The sequence below is a fragment of the Stylophora pistillata genome, chromosome 13 (assembly GCF_964205215.1).
Source record: "Stylophora pistillata chromosome 13, jaStyPist1.2, whole genome shotgun sequence".
Lineage (NCBI taxonomy): Eukaryota > Metazoa > Cnidaria > Anthozoa > Scleractinia > Pocilloporidae > Stylophora > Stylophora pistillata.
Window position 1 is genome coordinate 14,272,664 of NC_142531.1, and position 19,721 is coordinate 14,292,384.

A 19,721-nucleotide genomic window follows, 5' to 3' on the forward strand; every position below is an offset into this window, starting at 1 on the left:
AACAAAACATTATCATCACTTTCTAATTGTATTCGAAAATCGACTTTTCCATTTGGAACGATTTGATTTTTGAATGACTGAAAAAAGCCGAAAAGATTCAATGGAAGAATGATATTATTTGTTGCACCACCAGCAACAAGTACCTTCCTTTGTGTAAACACATCATTATAATTAGAGTTATCTGTTGGTGCAATATTCTGTGCGTCTCCATCAAGTTGAAGTGTAGTACATTTTTGAATAGCTGCTCCAGTAGCTGTATCGGGGTAATGAAACATTGACGGGCCTACTTCCTGCTATAAACCTTTGAAAAATATATGAGATTTTTGACATTGATAGTATGACTAGTGTTTTAATTTGCGAGTCAAAGACTTTAACACCATCAAAGTAAACTTTCATCTGTCCTATTATTCCAAACCGGCCACCATTTATAATTGCAGCAGCATCAGCTGCACCGTTAGTTGAATTGTCCATTTTCGTAATTTCCAAGTCGATCTCAAATTAAGCATTATACCAATCTATTGGTACCTCCTCACTAGTGTTATCAATGCTAAATTGATAGCCGCTTTTGGCTTGATATGCATTATTTCCAAGGATAATTATCGGTGTTTTCAAATTCACTTGTTGATAATCGTATTTTTGGAGAAAATTTCTGAACGATGACATTTTTGTTATATATATATAACATATATATATATATATTTTTATTTTTTATAAAGTTAACAATTCTTCAAACTGTTTAGATATAGATTTTTTTGGTATTGACTTTGTAGTCTTCGACTGTTTTTTAGGTTGATTTTGTGTGCTCTTTGAGTTCATTGAGCGATTTAATCCCCTTGATTTTCATTAGTTTCATTAACTTTGTTAGTACTAAATTTGTCATAAATTTTTTCTCCAATTACTTGTCCTGTTTTCTTACCAACCTCTTCAGCACCTTTTTCAAAAGCTTTTTCAGCCGCTTTTGTTGCTAACTTCTTCGCTGTTTTACCTGTGACTTTTGCTACTATTTTTTTCGCAATATCAAATATTCCTGTACCTTCATAGGTGTCATAATAGGTACTTTCACCATTTTCATCTCTTTCTCGTCTTTGATCTGGCATTTTTTAATATACTCGATAAAAAAATTATTCATTGTTTTATCACTCGTTTCAAGTGATAAAAGAAACAGTTTTTCATGTTGCCAAAGACTTTATTCCTCTACTACTCCAACTAATTTCACTGGATAGTCTTCTTTCAAATTAATGTCATTGACACTGGAATATTGTTCAGATCCAAAGGTCTGCCCAACCCATCTGAAATATAAATTCTTAAATCTTATAGTGCTCGTATTGATTTTATTGAACATGGCTCTCTGGGGTACAATATGAAATGGATACGACAATGGTAGATTGTCCACACTAAATCGGTATAATACATCTGATGCGACTCCTGAAACAACGCTTTCAGATATAATATTAGTGTGAATGAGTATATTGTCTACAGATCTCGTTATATCAGGTAAGTTCTGCCCGTATCCGGTTGATGTAACGATCGCTAAAACCAATAAGGTTAGCAAAATCACCAATTCTCAAGTCTACCTGAAAATTGGTTTCCAGGGTCATCAACACTTTGAATAGTGATGGAACAAATTCGATTGTGATACCTTTCTTTGGATGACTATTTGAATCATGTTCCTGTGGTATATAATTTGGTTTTTGAACTCCTTCTGAGACTAAAGTGTCACAAACTAAAATAATAGCTAAAGGTACATTTTTAAAATTACTAGAGAAGTTTAGAAATTAACGTCCTAAGAAAAAATCCACAGAGATTTGGCACTGGTCCGTCATGAACTGCATCGCGTCACATCTGCGTACTCCTAGAGGACCGGCCCGAATACTTACGTGCAACAGGACAAAAAGGCAGGTTATTCAGTGGGATAAATTTAGTGTGGGTATGATTTATATCGTTTAGATCTCGATGGGTTAATCTTTAGCCTTTTTGCAAAGCATGGATGTGCCAAACTTGCGTGAGAACTGCCGCTCACGGAGGAATATCATAGAGTTAATATGAATTTACCCCGTCACTGAATATCTTGCAGATATTGATGAGTGTGATGATCAATCCCGGACTTCCCACGATTGCCATGTTCATGCCAGTTGTTTAAATACTCCAGGATCATATAAATGCATTTGCTATACAGGCTACGTTTGGAATGGACTGGCCTGTACAGGTTTGTGGAGCTCATATCTGGGGCCTCCATACGTGCTTCTGAACACTATTTTTTCTATATTTTGATTCATATATCTAGCTGGAGAGAACTAGGCCATCAAAAATATTCAACTCCTTTCACTGTTTGTTGATCTATTGCTCCTATTCTTTGGGAGACAAAAATTTTTATCAGGTTCTCCAATTGCTGCACACATCCGCCTCTTCTTGACAATGATGGTATTCTTGACAATAAAGTATTGCTTCATGACGTATGTATTTCCCTTCTGTTCCCTCCCCAGACAACTGGAGGCGATCCTAAACAGCGAAATTATTTTGATTTACCTAACCGAAACAAACGCGACACTTCGATTTCTTTTCAATGTGTCGCGTTGGTTTTGGAAAAAATCTGAATAATCTCACGACTGAAAGTTTAGACTACCCATAAATGTCTAATGTGGGAACATAATGCAGAACTAAGTCTCGTGCTCTGTTTGACTTGAGCCGAATGATAAAAATCTCAAAAAGAGTCAAAGTGATTTTCTTGTTATGAAATTATGTTTGTCACTAGAATAGCACAAGCATGCAATCAACTACTTTTATGATACAAAGGTGATTTTTACCTTTAAAAGCTACTGACTCGAGGCAAACTACAACTCTTGAGACTCTCTGAACGGACACGGCCGTATTGAACGTCACGGTAACTTACGATAAGGTTTCACTGAGAGCTTAAGTCGCACTCATTTAATACTCTTGATGGAAAGATGCACCGAACGATATGTTTATAGTCGCAGGGCTTCATGAGTCAAACCCGCCGGATCAGAAGGCCGGTCCGCTGACCATTTACACAACAACAACGCCCTACGTGCACAAGGGTGGACTTTCTAAATTCGTATCTATAACCGCAGTTCAAAATATATGAACTTCATATATTCACCCTATCTGATTTATCATCACGGGTTTATTACGAATCAACTTAACGGCCTGCTCCCAGTTGGCTTGTTAGCTCAACTGGTAGAGCGCTGCACTAGTATCGCAGAGGTCAGTGGTTCGAATCCCATTTTTTTCAGGTCTGATTTTGGCTAATGCATAAATAGCACTCTCTACTGCGAGGATCGTGCATCATTCGTTTCTAAATTGTATCACTAAGCATTCTTTTATTTCCTAAATACAACGTTGGTATCTTTGTCTACTTTATTATTCATAGTTTATGCATCAAAGCTATTTGCTATCATAAAGAAACATCTTCCTAGTGTGCATTGCTTTGCTGATGATACGCAATTGTATCTTAGTTTCAAGTCTGATGATAAGTCTAGTCTTGATGAAGCTGTCACTGCTATGAATAGATGTATCTGTGATTTAAGAAATTGGATGATTAGGGATAGGCTAATGATTAATGACGATAAAACTGAGTTGATCTTAATAGGAACTAGACAACAATTGGGTAAGATCAACGATGAATGGAATATTTCCGTCGGTGATTCTGATACTTATCCTAGTTCCTGTGTTAGAAATCTCGGTGCATGGTTTGATAATAAGTTGTCAATGTCAACGCAAGTTAATAAAATTTGTAATTCCGCGTTTTATCACCTACATAATATTAGGAGGATTAAGAATTATTTATCTCGCGATTCGTTATTAATGCTTATTCATGCTTTTATCACTAATCGTTTAGACTATTGTAATGGACTTTTGTATGGCCTTCCTAAGTCGCAAATAACCAAATTGCAACGTGTGCAGAATGCTGCGGCTAGACTTGTACTGAGTTTAAGTAAGTATTCGCATATTTCTCCTGCGCTTGGTCAACTTCACTGGTTACTAGTACAACCTTGTGTTCATTTTAAGATCATAATTTTAACATTCAAAGCTATTCATGGATCGGCGCCTAGGTATGTCATTGAACTAATTAACATCAAGCCTAGGTCTGTATATAATCTTAGATCAAATCAAAGTTTATTACTTGACCCTCCTAAGGGGAAAATGCTTGCCACGTTGGGGAACAGACCATTCTCTGCTGCCACCAAAGGATAGTGGCTACCTGAGTGACAAAAGTACCTTGCCCGTTACTCAGCTTAGGTTTGGAGATACAGATCGTCCCTACGAACAAGGATACGAGGATACTCTAGGATACTCTAGGAAAGCTCATGTGCTGTGGGGAGCGCCTTCCCACGATTAACTGACTCTGTGATATCAACCGCCTCCCGGTTAGCTCAATGGATAGAGCGCTGGACTGTTGTGCGGGAGGCCGAGGGTTCGAGCCCCGGCCGGACCAACACTCAAGGTCTTAAAAATAATTGAGAAGAATATACATGCTACCTTTCTATAACATCAAGAAATGGTTTAGATATTCTAGTCTTCTCGGATCGGGATGAATAAATGGAGGTCCCGTCTCCTGCAGGGTTAGGGGTAGGAGACGTTAATTTCTCACACAAGAAAGTACTGTGTGATGGATGTCCTCCCCTGGGGTGGGATGGGTGGGTTTGCAGAGCCCCATTTAAACCAGCATATGCTGAACTGGGCATCTCTGCTAAAATATGGTTGATAAATAAATAAATAAACTACAGCAATCAATGGGTCTTGTCTATCCAAGAAAGTGATGCACTTTGTGGAAACATTGGCACAAGTTCAATACACAAGCAGTTTTACAAAAAAAATATTGTACATAATTTTTAGAGGTCGAGTAAATCGTCGACCGTGAAAATTTGACGTAGTGAAAATTTGCGTTATATCGCCCGCCTGCTGAGATCCAATGGATCTTTCTCTGCAAAGTCATAAAACGTAGTCGTATCATATAGCAAATTATCTTACCCAACGTTCTTTCTGTAGTCTTTGTTTCTGTCAACGGGTAACCTCCTTATTAACTGTAGCTTGTTTCGAAACTCAAATTTTACAAAGCGACTCTTGATGTTCGTCTAAGACTTCCTCGTCTATTTTTTCTTTCCGCTACCATTCAGCCCAATCACCGAGCTTTCTTCAGGAAATCTGCATTGTCAAGCTACGTCTGTAGCATCTCTATCATTTCTGTACACTGAAACTTGGATTGAATGCAGTTGTCATCGGGTGTTGTAAATTCGTAAAGATAACATGAAATAACTTTAATGTTTATTCTTTCTCTCAATGTAATGTAGTAGGTAACTTGCGAGCCATATATAGAAATAGATGATACACCACATAGATCATTAATAAGTGAGTAGTATTTGCTTCCATTCATTCAGGTAAAAAACATTTTAATCTGCTAAGTTAATTTCAATTTATCCGCTAAAAACAGATAACAAAGCATTGGATCACAAAGACTCTCAATAATTTATCGTAATAAAAGTTGGCCAAAGATACCTACAATGACAATAACATCACTTCAAAGGGCTCTACTTCTACCAAAGACATGAGCATCGCTGGTAAATTACACAGTTTGAGAGGCATGAAAGGATAAAAACCCTCAGGGATGGCCCGGTAAATATTCTAGGAGAACACACAAACACAAACGTTCGAGAAAGAGCCGTATCGCATGCACTATCTCGATTGAGCGTGCCTCTTCATAAATACTATCGCAAAAGTGTTTTTCAAGTTTCATTTCAACTCCTGCAATGTTTTTCGAATGAAAGCAATGAAGGCGTTTTTATAGCGGTTATGAGTGCCCTAATACATCGTGCACGAGATAGAAAACAAGATTTTGTTCGAAGTTGAAGATCTTTTCGTTTTCACTGGTGCTCAATACTCACTGCAACAAATTTGTAAAACATCTTTTCTTGGTCGAGGGATGACTTTAGCAGAATCAAAAGTATACGCCATGATTGCAGGCTTCTAACAGTTTGTAATCCCATCATTTTATAACATTGACAGTAGTTGACTTGCATCGGTCCTCAAGATTAATGCCACAAATTCGTCGTCTTTTTTTTTCGGTCGAGGGATGACATTTTCATGAGTATGTACGGTGATTGACGGCTTGTGACAGCTTGTAATCCGATCACATTATAAAGATTGACAGTAGTCGACAGCTTGTCGTAAAATAATAATGCATCTACATTGTTCAGTTTGTAAGCAAAAATTTTTTTCAAGAACTCTCTATTCAATTCATGTTTTTTCTCATGCACGTGATCAAATAGTTCACTTTTTACCAGATGCCAACGAATCAGCTACTTGCATAACTTTACGTGTGGGATTTGGCCCAAATGGTCATATGCTCTCCTCAGGGATGGAGAGTACAGGGCCAATTTGACCAAGGTCAGGTGCCTTGTGTGGGATTTCGGCTGACCATCTTCTTGATCCACTTTCGCCACGCACTGACTGTAAGAAAAAAAAAGTTGGAATGGTGACGGAACGATAGTCATAGATGATACAGCCATAAAACTCAGTCAAGAGCGGTTCGACAAAGTGGAATTTCTTTGGATTACCTCCTGCCCTCTTACGACCCTGTGGAGATCCAATGGCTTTAGATTAATCGCAGCTAAGTCATCCGCAGTGAAGTTCATTCCTGAACTATGACTTCACGAATACCCACTTTTGTAATGACAGTCACTAAAGAAAATAATTAGCAAATGCTAACTGATGTAAAATCTGTTGTCGTTCATTATGGATATAGGGAATACTTACATGCATACATACATACACAACCTTTATTAACGTGTCTAGTTGTTCTAGTGCCTGTAAGCACTAGATGGGGACACCCTAAAACTACATTATATCATTAAAACAGATTAAAAATACTCTAAAACTAGTATACTAATTAATGGCACTAATGGACATCTTAAAACTACATTACATCATTGAAAAAAAAAATATATATATATATATATATATTTTTTTTAAGTTTTGAAAAGGGTTTATTCATAGCAAACCACCTAAGTTACAAAATAAAAGTGCTAACGCACGTGGGCTTGGCCCCAACTAATTATTAATAAACAGTCCAAAGTTCCAAAGTTCAAGAGTTCTTAAATATATACGAGTATTAAATATTACTAATATTAATGTAAGGTTATAAATAATTCCAAAATAGTTAGGTCTAATATCAATATAAGCTTAATCTAAAATATTGGTATGGCTAGGGCTAACGTAGACTAATATTGATGTAACTCTAGGACTCTAACGAAGCTACAATTTTACATCAGTTTTAACATTTTACTTGATAATGAGGTCATGCAGACTTCGAAACGTCGTAGTTTTTTACCGTTAATTTTTATCATCAAATGTATTTCTAAACATTCTCTGATTAGAACTCTAGGATTGTTTAATGATAATTCTAAGTTGTAAATAATTCCAAGTTGATTTAATCAAATGTTAACTAAAGCTTAAGGTAATCTATTTACAAAAGTATTCTATAGGAGTCCCCATCAATTGTACAGATTAATGGGGACTCCCAAGCGTTTCTAAAGTTAGATAACGAGAGTCGGAAGTAGTCGCACGCAATTCTGTTTTTGATCTCGCTGAGGGCATAGCGAATTATACCCTCAGGGGTCATTCCCATTGTGGAAAGTAGATTTATTTCGAAATTTCCAGATACTGTACAGAATTGTCTTAATTAGAAAGCGGGCAATACGATTCTGTTTTGGACTAGCGGGGGTCCAACGAAAAAAGAAAACATAGCTACAGGATGGGAGAAATCTAGTTCCAAGGATAGAGAAGATCATAGGGGAAAAGTGGGTCCATACAGATTTCACTGGGGGGCAATTGAGAAAACAGTGATCTTTAGTTTCTTTACGGGAACAGAAGGCGCATTTATCTGAGTCGATATATCCCCAATTCTTTAGAGAATCGCAGCCCTTAATAGCGCGAAGTACAATTTTCCAGAGTATGTCGTTCTTATAATTTTCAGAAAAGTCATTTCGCACTAAATTCCAAAATTTGTCAAGATCAAAGTCAATCGGAAGGAAGGGAGTCCAAAAGCGATGAAGAATTGGAGATGTGGTTTTCCTTCAAGAGAGTTCGATAACATTTCTTGGAAGAAAATTCAAAATCGCGCCACTCCGTGCGGGAGAGAATCCCACGTAGAGTGGTGAGAGCCGAGAGAACATTCTCATAATAGGGCGTCAAGATCTGTGTACTCGGGGTGGAGTTATCTCGAAGAGAGCTCCACTCCGAGCGACAGGAGGCAAGCCTAGAGCCTAGAAAATATCTGGCCAAATAAAAGGATTTTGATTCGCGATCATATAGATTGGAAATTACTGAAGCTAATTTAAGAGATTTACCTTTGATCAGGAAATTCAAAATGCCGAGACCGCCACTGCTAAGAGATTGGTGGCAGGACGCTCGGCTAACCGTTTCAATTCGACAACCCCAGACAAATGGCCAGATTAAAGCGTTCATGGCCCATTTCGGGACACACAAAACTGTAGAGAGATATATGAGCTTGCTAATTCCGAGGGTGTTAACGATGAGTGATCGACCGACAAGAGAAAGAAAGCGGGATTTCCATAAATTTAGATGTTTTTCTAATTTCTCTAATTTTGGCTGCCAGTTATCTAATTCAGTATCACAACACCTAGAATTTTAATTTTTGTCATCCATTTGAGGCCAAGTGGTTGGTCGTCGCGCGTACGCCACGCCCCCAACCACATGGCCTCTGTTTTCGTGAGATTAAGGCGTGCCCCAGAGCCACGCTCGTAAATATTAATCATGTTGAATAGAACTTGCAGAGAGCGATAAGATTTCACTATACAGGTCGTATCGTCAGCATAATTTCCAACTTTATAGCAGAGACCATGTGCGCCCGGAAGGAGAAAGCCTTCGATCTCAGGATTATTTCGGATTTTGCATGCGAGAGTTTCAACGCACAAAACATATAGCAGGGGAGACAGGGAATCCCCCTGTCTTACCCCACGAGACAAAGGAATCGCATCGGTTAGCCGTTCATTAACAATAACACGCATATTGGCGCCATTATATAAAATTTTGATCCAAAAGCAAAAAGACGGGCCAAAACCAAAACGGGGTAAGAGGCTTTGCAGAAAGGTGCGATTAACGCGATCGAAGGCTTTCTCTTGATCTAAACTGAGCAAAATGCCGGTTTAATTCGTGCGTTCGATGTAATCTAAGATACCTCTAAGTAAATGTAAGTTTGAAGTAATTTTGCGTCCGGGCACAGAGCAAGTTTGATCAGGGTCAACGATATATTCCAGGGTCCAGTTGTTCGAGGGCCGATTAGCACTAATCCAGGGTTAAATTTTGATTCAGGTTTCCTTATTTCACTATTCAAGAACCTTTATGAGATAATTTCCCCTGTTCTTTTTAGAGCATCCGATCATCAAATTGTAGACACAAAATAATTAAACTGAACTTTCTCCTAAAGCTTTTAAATCTGAAATTAAATTTCACGCTAACCCTGGGTTAACTTAACCCAGCTTTGAACAACCCGGCCCAGAACTTTAGAGAGTCGAAGAGAGAGAACTTTTGAGCAGAACTTATAATCAACGTTCAAGAGGGAAATCGGACGCCAATTTTTCAGATTCTTACGATCTCCTTTCTTAAAAATAACGCGTGTGTTGCTCATCTTCATGGAATCACACATCTCTCCGGTTTGGTAGAATGCATTTAAGACTCGACATAAATGTGGAGCTAAACGATCCCAAAATCTAGCGTAGAATTCAACCGAAAGGCCATCAGGGCCAGACCATTTATTCCTATTCATATTATTCATAGCGAGAGTAAGTTCGTCAAGCGTGATCTCGCCTTCACAAGATGACGCCTGATCAAAAGTTAATTTCCGTGATAGAGAAGATAAAAGATCTTCTTGAAGAGCAGCATCTATCGGTTCTTCGGAAAAGAGCTGAGTGTAGAAATCGATATGAGCTTTTTCGATCTCCTCTTGGGAGAAGACTTCGATACCGGTAGAATCATAAACCGAAGAGATGTGGGATCGTTGAGCTTTAATTCTTTGTAACTTAAAAAAGTACCGACTGGGGCGTTCGCCTTCCTCTAGCCATTCTGCTCTACTACGAATAATGACTCCTTCGACTTGTTTAGTTCGAAGGGCTTTCAAACGACATTCGGTGTCAGAAATTAAAGGGATAACGGAATTGTCTCCGTCAACTAAACGTTGACGAAGACGGATCAATTTGTTCGTCAAAATTACCTGGTCTCTTTGCAATTGTCTTCGCTTTTTACGGGAAAAGGAGATCGCTTCTTCTTTAATAGACTGTTTTAAAAACTCCCACCAATCTTGGAGACACGGAAAACAAGATAAAAAACGTACATGATCATCGATCACTTTCTCTATAGTAGCGCAAAAATCGTTATCGTTCAAAAGAGAGTTGTTAAAACACCAAACGCCTGGACCGCGTTTTACAGCGGTGGGAATATCAAAGGTAAGAAAAACAAAATCGTGGTCTGATATCGAACAAGGGCGAATGTCACACTTAACGTTCGGTGATCATAAATCTTTCGAAATCAAAAACTTGTCAAGTCTACTCCCAATTGACCGTGTAGAATTAAACCAAGTAAATTCTCTTGATCTTGGATGAAAATTTCGCCAAACATCTGACGGCGCGAAATCACTTTTTAAAGATTCGTAGTCTTTGTGTATAGAGATATTCCCACCAAATTTATCGAGAGCGTTGTCGTAACAATTAAAATCTCCTCCGATGATAGCCGCAGAGGAGGGAATAAAAAATTCATGAATCGAAACAAAAAAACTTTTCCGTTCGGTAGGATTGGTAGGAGCGTAGATATTGACTAGAATAATATCAAAGTCGTTACACCTGATCAAAACACTGACAATACGACCTTGTGAGTCCTTCTTCCAAGATACGATTTCGGTTTAGCATTCCGAAGAAATCAAGGTGACGACACGACCCTGTTTCCCGGAGGCAGGGGACCAAAAACTACGGCCTAGCCATCTACGGGATAGAGATTTGATAGTAGATTCAGAATGAATTAACGTTTCTTGTAAAAAACAGACATCACAGTTGGACTTCTCGATCAAATCAAACAAGAGGTTGTAGGTAAGGGGTTTGCTAGCCCCCTTGCATTAATAGTTAAGAGTTTGAAAGAACTTGGAAAAAAGACTCACTTAAAAAAATAGAAACTTACTTGGATTTTTTAGAGTGTCTATTTTTTCCTTTTTTTCTTTTCCGTGGGGGTAGTTTCCTTTCGACTTGGTGATACATCGGATGATTTTCTTTTGAGATCGTGGGAGGTTTCCATGTCATTTTCGGTTTCCAGGGTATACAGTGGATGAGACGAGGCTGTGGTAGGAACAGGTATCGATGAGCGTGGCTTTCCAGTGGTGAGTGTAGGTGTAGTAGGTTTACGAATGCAGGCAAGAGACAGATCAGGCAAGCGAGCAGGTGTGAGACGGGATGACGGCTTGATGGGTTTGGGAGCAATGAAACCATGAGGATCCAAAATCGGGGAATCAGAAGAGACGGATGACGGTTGAGAAGATTGTTCGGAGAGATTGTGCAAGGGCAGTTCGGGTTGAGAGTCTTGCTGTTCAGGTTGAGAGTGTTGCGAAGGCTGTTCGGGTTGAGAATTTTCTCTCAGGCTGTTCAGGTTGAGAGGGTGGCTGAGTTTCGTTGAAATCGTCGGGCGGGGGAAAGACGGGAGACAAGTTTTCAGAAAGTTCTTCGTTGACAGGCGGGTTTGGCGGAGGAAGATTTTCGGAAGATCGTTTCGGTGGAAGAAGGACGGAGGCGAGTGGGGCGTTTTCATCAATGGAGCCGTGGTCAGATCCATCGATGTTTACTTCAACCCGTTTCATCAGTTGGGGCACAATGGGCGAGCGGAAAAACCCAAGAATAGTCGCAGTTAATACCCAAGTGACCCTCCTCTTTACATATGCAACATAAAACTGGGCGTTGACACTCTGACGCCTCGTGACCAATGCCTTCGCAATTAAAACAGATTTTGTTGGGACAACCGTTAGCGAAATGTCCCGGACGATTGCATTTGTGGCAAGTTGGTGCTTGACCGTTGTGTCTAAGAAAAATCTGAAATTTCCCAAAACGCAAGAAGCTCGGGATAGGTTTGTGAACTCGAACATGGTAATATCGGAAACCATTGTAGATACCGGGAGCATAAGAATGCTTGCCTCTTCGGTAATTTAACACATCGCAATACGGTGATAACCGTTTAATTATCGCCAAGTCAGATAATTCAAAAGGCGCGTCAAAAATTGTGAGGAATGTTAGCGGCTCGTCAATATCCTGTAGGGCGTAGTTTTCTGAACCGATTTGTAGAGAGTTGAAATGTAAAAATCTTTCCTTGGCCACCTCAGATTTGAAAGTCACAACGACTTCCCCATTTAATTTCCGTTGAAGACATTGTACTTCGCTAAATTCTATGTTCAGCGCCGCAAAAGCGTCAAAGACAGATCGGGCAGTCGCTGTTTTAGCCGGTGTGAAGAAGGCGGTTCTTGGCCGCTGCGGCATGTTTTTTTCAGAAGACGTAAAAAACCGCTCGTTTAGAACGTTATTCCTGTTGACGTTATTTCCAAAACTTCCATTGCCATAATTTCCAGTAGTTCGTGCGGCTCTTGACGCATACGATTCGCCATTGACAATTTACGATGCGGTGTGGTTTCTGTATCTTGTTTTGAAGTCATTCTCTGTGAGTCCGATGTACGTTTCTGTCGTGTTGTTGTCTTTGCGTGTAACGGAGGCTTGGCGTGTAACGGAGGCTTTGCGTGTAACAACTATATATATATATATATATATATATATATAAATACTTTAAAACATTAAAAACATTAAAAAAGCCCTAAGATATGCGCACATTCGGTTAACCAAAACATAAATACATTCACTCGTACATAAATACTTCATGGTATTTACTGCCTGCCGGTAAAAACCATGAAGTAAATACCATATTCACTCGTACATAAATACTTCATGGTATTAACCGCCTCCCGTTTAGCTCAATGGATAGAGCGCTGGACTGTTGTGCGGGAGGTCGAGGGTTCGAGCCCCGGCCGGACCAACACTCAGGGTCTTAAAATAATTGAGAAGAATATGCTACCTTTCTATAACATCAAGAAATGATTAGATATTCTAGTCTTCTCGGATAGGGACGAATAAATGGAGGTCCCGTCTCCTGCAGGGTTTGGGGTAGGAGGCGTTAATTTCCCACGCACGAGATTACTGTGTGATGGATGTCCTCCCCTGGGGTGGGATGGGTGGGTAACAGGACCCCCGTTGATACCAGTGTTTACTACACTGAAGGGGCTATCCTGTATAAATATAGATGTCTACTCTACTCTACTCTACTCTATTTATGTTGGTAATATATCGGAAATCGAAGGAGTGAGATTTCTGATGCAAACTGACGATTGCGTAAATACCATGCAGACAGATGCTCCATGGAGTATTATGTTTATTATATACATGCAGAACTTTTCAATACTTGTTAGATGACAATTTATTGTTATACAGATTCAATTCAAAATCTCATAAATCGATCACGAAAGATGTAAACCATATGAATTGCCTTGCCCGCCGGTAGAAACGATGCATCACTACCAACAATGTGTGAAAAATTACAAAACATTTCTTAGTACTTGAAACAAAGTATCATAAGCTTGAGGTCTTGAGTCTTCTCTGTCTTTTCGTCGAAGGGAGCGAGTGAACTCTTCAAGATACATGTTTGCTTTCTTCGTGTTTTCGTTGCTAAAATTCTTTGAACAGTTTCAAATCTCGTCATCTTGTTTTTCATTGCTTTCTCTTTTGTGTTTTTGTTCTACATGCTTTTCATTCCACATAATCCTCCACAGAAGTTCCTAAATCATCTTTTGTGAATAATTTGACTGGATAAACAATCCTGAGAGCGGATTTTATCAATTTTCCGAATTGTTTGAAAAGCAAAACAGTGCTAGTGAAAGTTGAGTTATAATCGCCTTGATACGCTTCACGCGTGAAAAAACACGAAACGTGCTCCTAATTGGACGTACCGTTTTCTTCACACGTTAAAAAAGCGATACACGCCAAATGACTGGCCCACAGCTTCTTCGACCAGCTTGCGAATGAAAAAATACCTCGCGCCTTTTCAGTGAGTAAATTTCAGTATGTATATAAACAAACAAACTAATTGTTCTCATCATCCTGTGGTTGCCGTGTTTCTTAACTCATCAAAATTAGACAAACATGAAGTTAACTTTCTTAAACTTCAACTTTATCTTTGGTACACAAATGTTAAGTAAGAAAAAAAAAATGAAAAATAAATCGATTTTTGACGAGCTCACCTACGATGTTTGTATTTTAAGCTCCATGCAAGCATTACAAACAAAAGCTAATCTTTGAATTATGATTTTAAAGTGTCTCTTTTTGGACAATTAATAGTATACAAATAGTATACAAAAAAATGAAAAAAAGTGATCATATACGCTGAGTTTATTTGCCTGACTGTGTTGCTGCCAAGTGGGAATTACATTCTTTTATCTGGTCTTTATCACCCCCCGAAGACATCATACCAGCAATGCGATTTAATGGATTATCTTCTTAATGTCTTTGACACAATGCTGGATAATCACCCAAACGCTACTATTGTTTGCGGTGGCGATCTTAATCACCTTGATCTCACGAGACTTAAACGCATTACTGGTTGGACTGCTTTAGTGGATTTTCCAACACGAGGGAATTCATTTTTGGATAATTGTCTTACAGATAGGCCAGAGCTCTTCGGAAAAGCTTTATCTATAAAGATGCTGATTAAGACGGATCACATTGGATTTATAGTTCCAGCGGGCAAGAAACTCAAGCCTATTCGTAAGAAAGTGCAATTTAGGGATTGTCGTGAGCATAGGAAGCAAGCTCTTTACCTTGCCCTCGCATCAGAATGCTGGGATGATGTTTTGGAGGCGGATAGTATCGAAACAGCTGTGAACATCTTAGAATTGAAGATCCTGGCAAATATTAACTGGTGCATGCCTTTACGAACGGTTTCCCTTTCGTCCCGTGATCCAAGTTGGATGACACCGCTAGTTAAATACATGCTACGTAGCAAGTCTCGCATCTCTGTTTTACGTACTAATAAGCATAGAGAGCTTAGTAGAAATGTGTTGAAGGTTATTGGCGAAAACAGAAGGATGCTTCTGGAGGGCAAAATGGGGAGCAGAGAATGGTGGAAAAACGTAGACTTGATATCTCAACGCCGGCGGTCCACAAACGTTTCGCTGGATAGAGAGACCGCTCAAGATTTGAACGAGTATTTCGGTGACCTGTGTACGGATGGCGATTACGTTGAGCCCGCGTTACTTGAAATTGGTCCTGAGGTGAAAGTCCCGGAAATTAGTGAACGATATGTATGGAACTCACTGAGTACTCTAAAGAAGACTGCAACTGGTCCTGACCAAATTCCGTATTGGGTGTGGAAAGACCATGCGGAGATCCTCACTCCAATCATTACTAAGCTATGGAATTTGTCTCTCGCTACGCACCAATGGCCTAGATCGTGGAAAAGGGCAAGTATAAACCCACTGCCAAAAGTTGATGTTCCAGTGGCAAGAGGGGACTTCCGGGGGATCAACGTAACCCCTGTAATAGCAAGAGCCCTGGAAAAGGCAGTCTATAAGATTCACGCCCAAAGGCCGGTAGAAGAACAGCTGTTGAATAGTCAATTCGCGTATAGAGAAGGAGGGAGCTGCACAGATGCTCTGCTACTTATACAGAATAAGATCTGCAAGTTTCTTGATGATCCCAAGTGCAAGGCAGTGCGGATGTTCGCGATGGATTTCAGTAAGGCCTTTGACTCTGTGAGCCATCAACTCCTTGCTGAGAAACTTAAGAGTCTACCACTTAACCCGTATATCATAAACTGGTGGTTAGGTTTTTTGCGAGATAGAAAACAAAGAGTTATTTTCGGGAATCATGTCTGTAATTGGAAAACAGTTAACAAGGGCACAACCCAGGGTAGTGTTTCAGGACCTTATTTGTTCAATATATTTCTTAACGATCTGGAAATTAAATTAGGGAACGAGACACTTGGTTTCAAATACGCTGATGACTGTACGATTATTGCTCCGGTATATTATTATAAAGATCACTCTGTAGACTTAATAAATCAGTTTTTACAGTGGGCAAGCCAAAATAGAATGAATTCAAATTCTACTAAATGTAAAGAGCTTATTATGTATAAAAAAGGTCACACTGCCGAGGCCTACAAAAGTATTTTTGGCATACCTCAGACTAGTACAATAACCATTCTTGGTCTCACGTTTCAGCCGAACTGCAAATTCAGTACTCACCTAAAAGAAAAGTTAGATAAAGCTAATAAAGGGTTATACGTTATCAGATGCCTCCGCAAGGAAGGATGTAGCCAAGCAGAAGTAGATGTTTTATTTAATTCCATTGTCCTACCTAATATCACTTATGCTCTATCTGTGCATGGGGCCTCTGAGTCAGAGCTAACTATAGCCCAGCAGTTTTTAGATCGTTGTTTTAAACGTAAATACATATCTAAGAAAGTAGTGATAGGTGACTTACTTAAAACGCAAGATCACAAAATTTGTCGCAAGGTTTCAACTATCCTGAGCCATCCTCTTAGAGCCTACTTCCCTGAGACCAAGATCACGAGGTATAATTTGAGAAATAAATCCCCTGTCATGCCCGCTATTCGCACAAACCGTTTTAAGAATACATTTTTTAATAGAATTGTTTTTAAGTATAATGTAGCTTTGTGAAAGTGTACTTCCTGTATTAGATGTAACATAAGATATGTAATTTTATCTTTTGAACAATAAAGACACACTACGACACACTACTACTGAAAGGTTCCACATTCTAGTTCGACCTTAAGAAGGCCTTTGTCAAACACATGTGAATAGCTCTTTTGCACAACATGAATGTTAACTGAAGTTTGTTTTTTTTCATCACGCTCTATAAAAAAGTCAAAAAAGAAAGAAACGAACCTTTTTATCGGAAAGCCTATTGGCGTGCATTTCTTCTCTCAATAACACCAAGTGACGTTTTGATTGACGATTCTTCATTTCGCTGCCAATATTTTTACACCGAAACCTTGCACTTTCGCAATGTTTGAAACGTGTGCTAAGTTTTCAGTGTTTACCACTATCTTCAGGAAATTCTGGGTGCTGCGCATTTGGATCTTTACTGGCATATTTTTTTCACAGTTCGACCTCACTTTCCTCGAGTGGCAATGTGGCAGTTTTTCGGAAAACGTGGCTATCCTGTTTCTGTCGTTCAAGCGGGCCACCACCGCGCCCAACTAATTGATCGACAGGCAGCACTACAAACGTCACATAAGGAAAATTCTAACGCATTCTATTCACTCTTACATTTCATCCTCACAACCAAGCAGTTACATCAATCATTCTAAAAAACTTTAAATTACTTTAAAACGATTCAGAGACTGGCACTATCTTTTCGCCACCTCCATTTATCTCATTAAACGCGACAAAAACATTGGCAACTTTTTGGTCAGAAGTTCCCTACAAACTAAGGACCAACCCGGAATTTTAAAAGCGCTCGCGCACGATGCAAAACTTTTCCTTTCCTTCATAACGTTGAGAAAATTTTCGGACCCACACGATCTATTAAGATTACTGATCACTTCACGTGCACCTCTACCAATGTTATCTGTTGCATAACTCGCACTTACTTCAAAAAGATATACATTGGTGAAACAGGAAGACGGCTCGGTGACCGATCCCGAGAACACCTTCGCGACGTAAAAGGAATGGCAAGAACGCATCCAAACCAGTCGCAAAACACTTTAATCTGCCTAATCATTCCAAGCATCATATGGCGGTCTGTGGCCTTTCCCTAGGCAGTTCGGAAAGCCGCAAAACTCTTGAACAGAAGTTCATCTTTCCAATTGGCACTCTTTAATCCCAGTGGTATCAACGAACGCTTTTCATTCTTCAAATTTATTCTTGTTTTTCTCGTCAGCATGTTCTCACCAATAGCGTAGCTCCACTTTCTGCATATAAACGTACACACAATTCACTCTGACGAATGGCTCGACGCTCGAAACGTCAGCTTTAAAACTCTTTACGGTGGCCAGTGCACTTATCAAGTCAGTTGATAAAATCCAAATAATTAAGAAAAGGGAATAAAGAAGAATCAACAATACAAGAGAGTGTTGGAAAATCTTCTAACACTTATAGTCTTCAGGCCTTAGAGAAGCTAGACGAAAGTTAAGCGAGGATCGCTTTCATACATTTCTTAAAACTGCACATATATGATTTTCATATATTCTCAGTCTGATTCATCACTTCACGGGTTTAATACGAATCAACATAAAGACCAGCTCCCAGTTTGCTTGTCAGCTCAGTTGGCAGAGCACTGCACCGGTACCGCAGAGGCTATAGGTTCAAATCCCGTGCAGGCCTGAGTTTTTTCAGGCTTTATTTTCACTACTACTTCAGTGGCCTTCATTACTGCGAGGATCCCTTGCTTGCAAAAGTTAATCTTTGAGTTACAATTGTCTAATTTCTCTCTTGGAAAAAAAAAACCTCTCGGGTCAAACACAGGTGATTGCTTATTTTAATTCAAGTAAGTAAGTTAAACTAGCTTTTTCCATGATGTTGAACTTAGTTTTGCTGTTGTAGAACTTGCATCGATGTTGAGCGATTTCATAGTCTTGAAATAACCTACCATAATCACCATTGCATGCTACTTGCTGGGGTACTTCTGGTTGCTTTTGTTGTGGTTGTTGTTGCTTTGTCCTAGGCTTTCTGGGGGCCCTAGGTTTTTGTATCTTGATCTTCAACTTTTGAACCTTGGGTTGAGGGCTGATTGATAAATGGGCTGATTGATAAATGGGCTGATTGATAAATGGGCTGATTGATGAAGGATTTTCTTCTAAGAAGAACCCCCACTTGTCACGTTCTGAAGATTTTTCAGAGAGCTTTTTCTTCTGAGGTTGTACCAGCGCAGGCTCTTCCAACACTTTCTCTGGAGATCCAGAAAAACTGAGACCAAGCAAGTGTACCACAGCAGGCAGATGGGTAAAAATAGGAGCAATCATAGTCCTAGAAATTGTTTCTGCAGTCTTTGGCGAATCAGAGGAGTAGAAATAATAATGAACGTCGGAAGACGAAAGTAGTTAAGGGGATACTATGAGGATCAGTTTCCCAGAGTTCATTTTCCCTTTAAGCGAGAGAATGTATTGGGAAAATTTCAGTGGGTTAATCGATTCAAAATGGTAGCGATAGATTGAATGAAAAACGAAAGAAAGAAAGACAAAAATGCGGCTCCCGGAATATTCTGGGCGCATGTGTGCGTCCATGTGGACGGGTCCCGTAATATTCCGGGTTTCCGAACATCATCGTTTTATTGGCGAAGAAGTTCGGAATATGTCGGGCTTATATTGGGTTTTTATTAAAAACTGGATCATTGGATAATGCAATTCAAGACTTTTTATTGGCTTAGCCATTATGGTATATCAGCCAATATACCATAATCTACAAATATGGCAAGCGTACGTGTCAGCTCAAAATCAAAAGGGAGCTAAAAATTTAATAAAATGCAATAATTTAATTCAACTTTTTTTAATAAAACAATTATTCCACTCGCGCTTGTTGTATATGAGATGACTGTAGCCAACGAGGCGCGTAGCGCTTCGTTGGCTATCTATCATCTCATATCCAACGCGCGCTC

At 39.3% G+C, this 19,721-nt stretch overlaps 1 protein-coding gene across 1 annotated transcript; it reads left to right on the top strand.

The window, feature by feature from the left end:
* The first annotated feature begins 14,590 nt into the window (after positions 1 to 14,590).
* LOC148717756 (uncharacterized) lies at positions 14,591 to 18,453 on the top strand. Its single transcript, XM_088742409.1, has 2 exons — positions 14,591 to 15,856; positions 18,322 to 18,453. Exons 1-2 carry the CDS (start codon positions 14,591 to 14,593, stop codon positions 18,451 to 18,453), a joined length of 1,398 nt encoding a protein of 465 aa, XP_088598535.1.
* Positions 18,454 to 19,721: the final 1,268 nt, after the last annotated feature.

Excerpts from the sequence above, each read along its gene's own strand:
- LOC148717756 (XM_088742409.1), top strand. The coding sequence starts at position 14,591 with ATGGATTATCTTCTTAATGTCTTTGACACAATGCTGGATAATCACCCA. Across the intron at positions 15,857-18,321 it reads TCAGTAAGGCCTTTGACTCT|TCTGATTCATCACTTCACGG; the intron begins GTGAGCCATCAA and ends ATATATTCTCAG.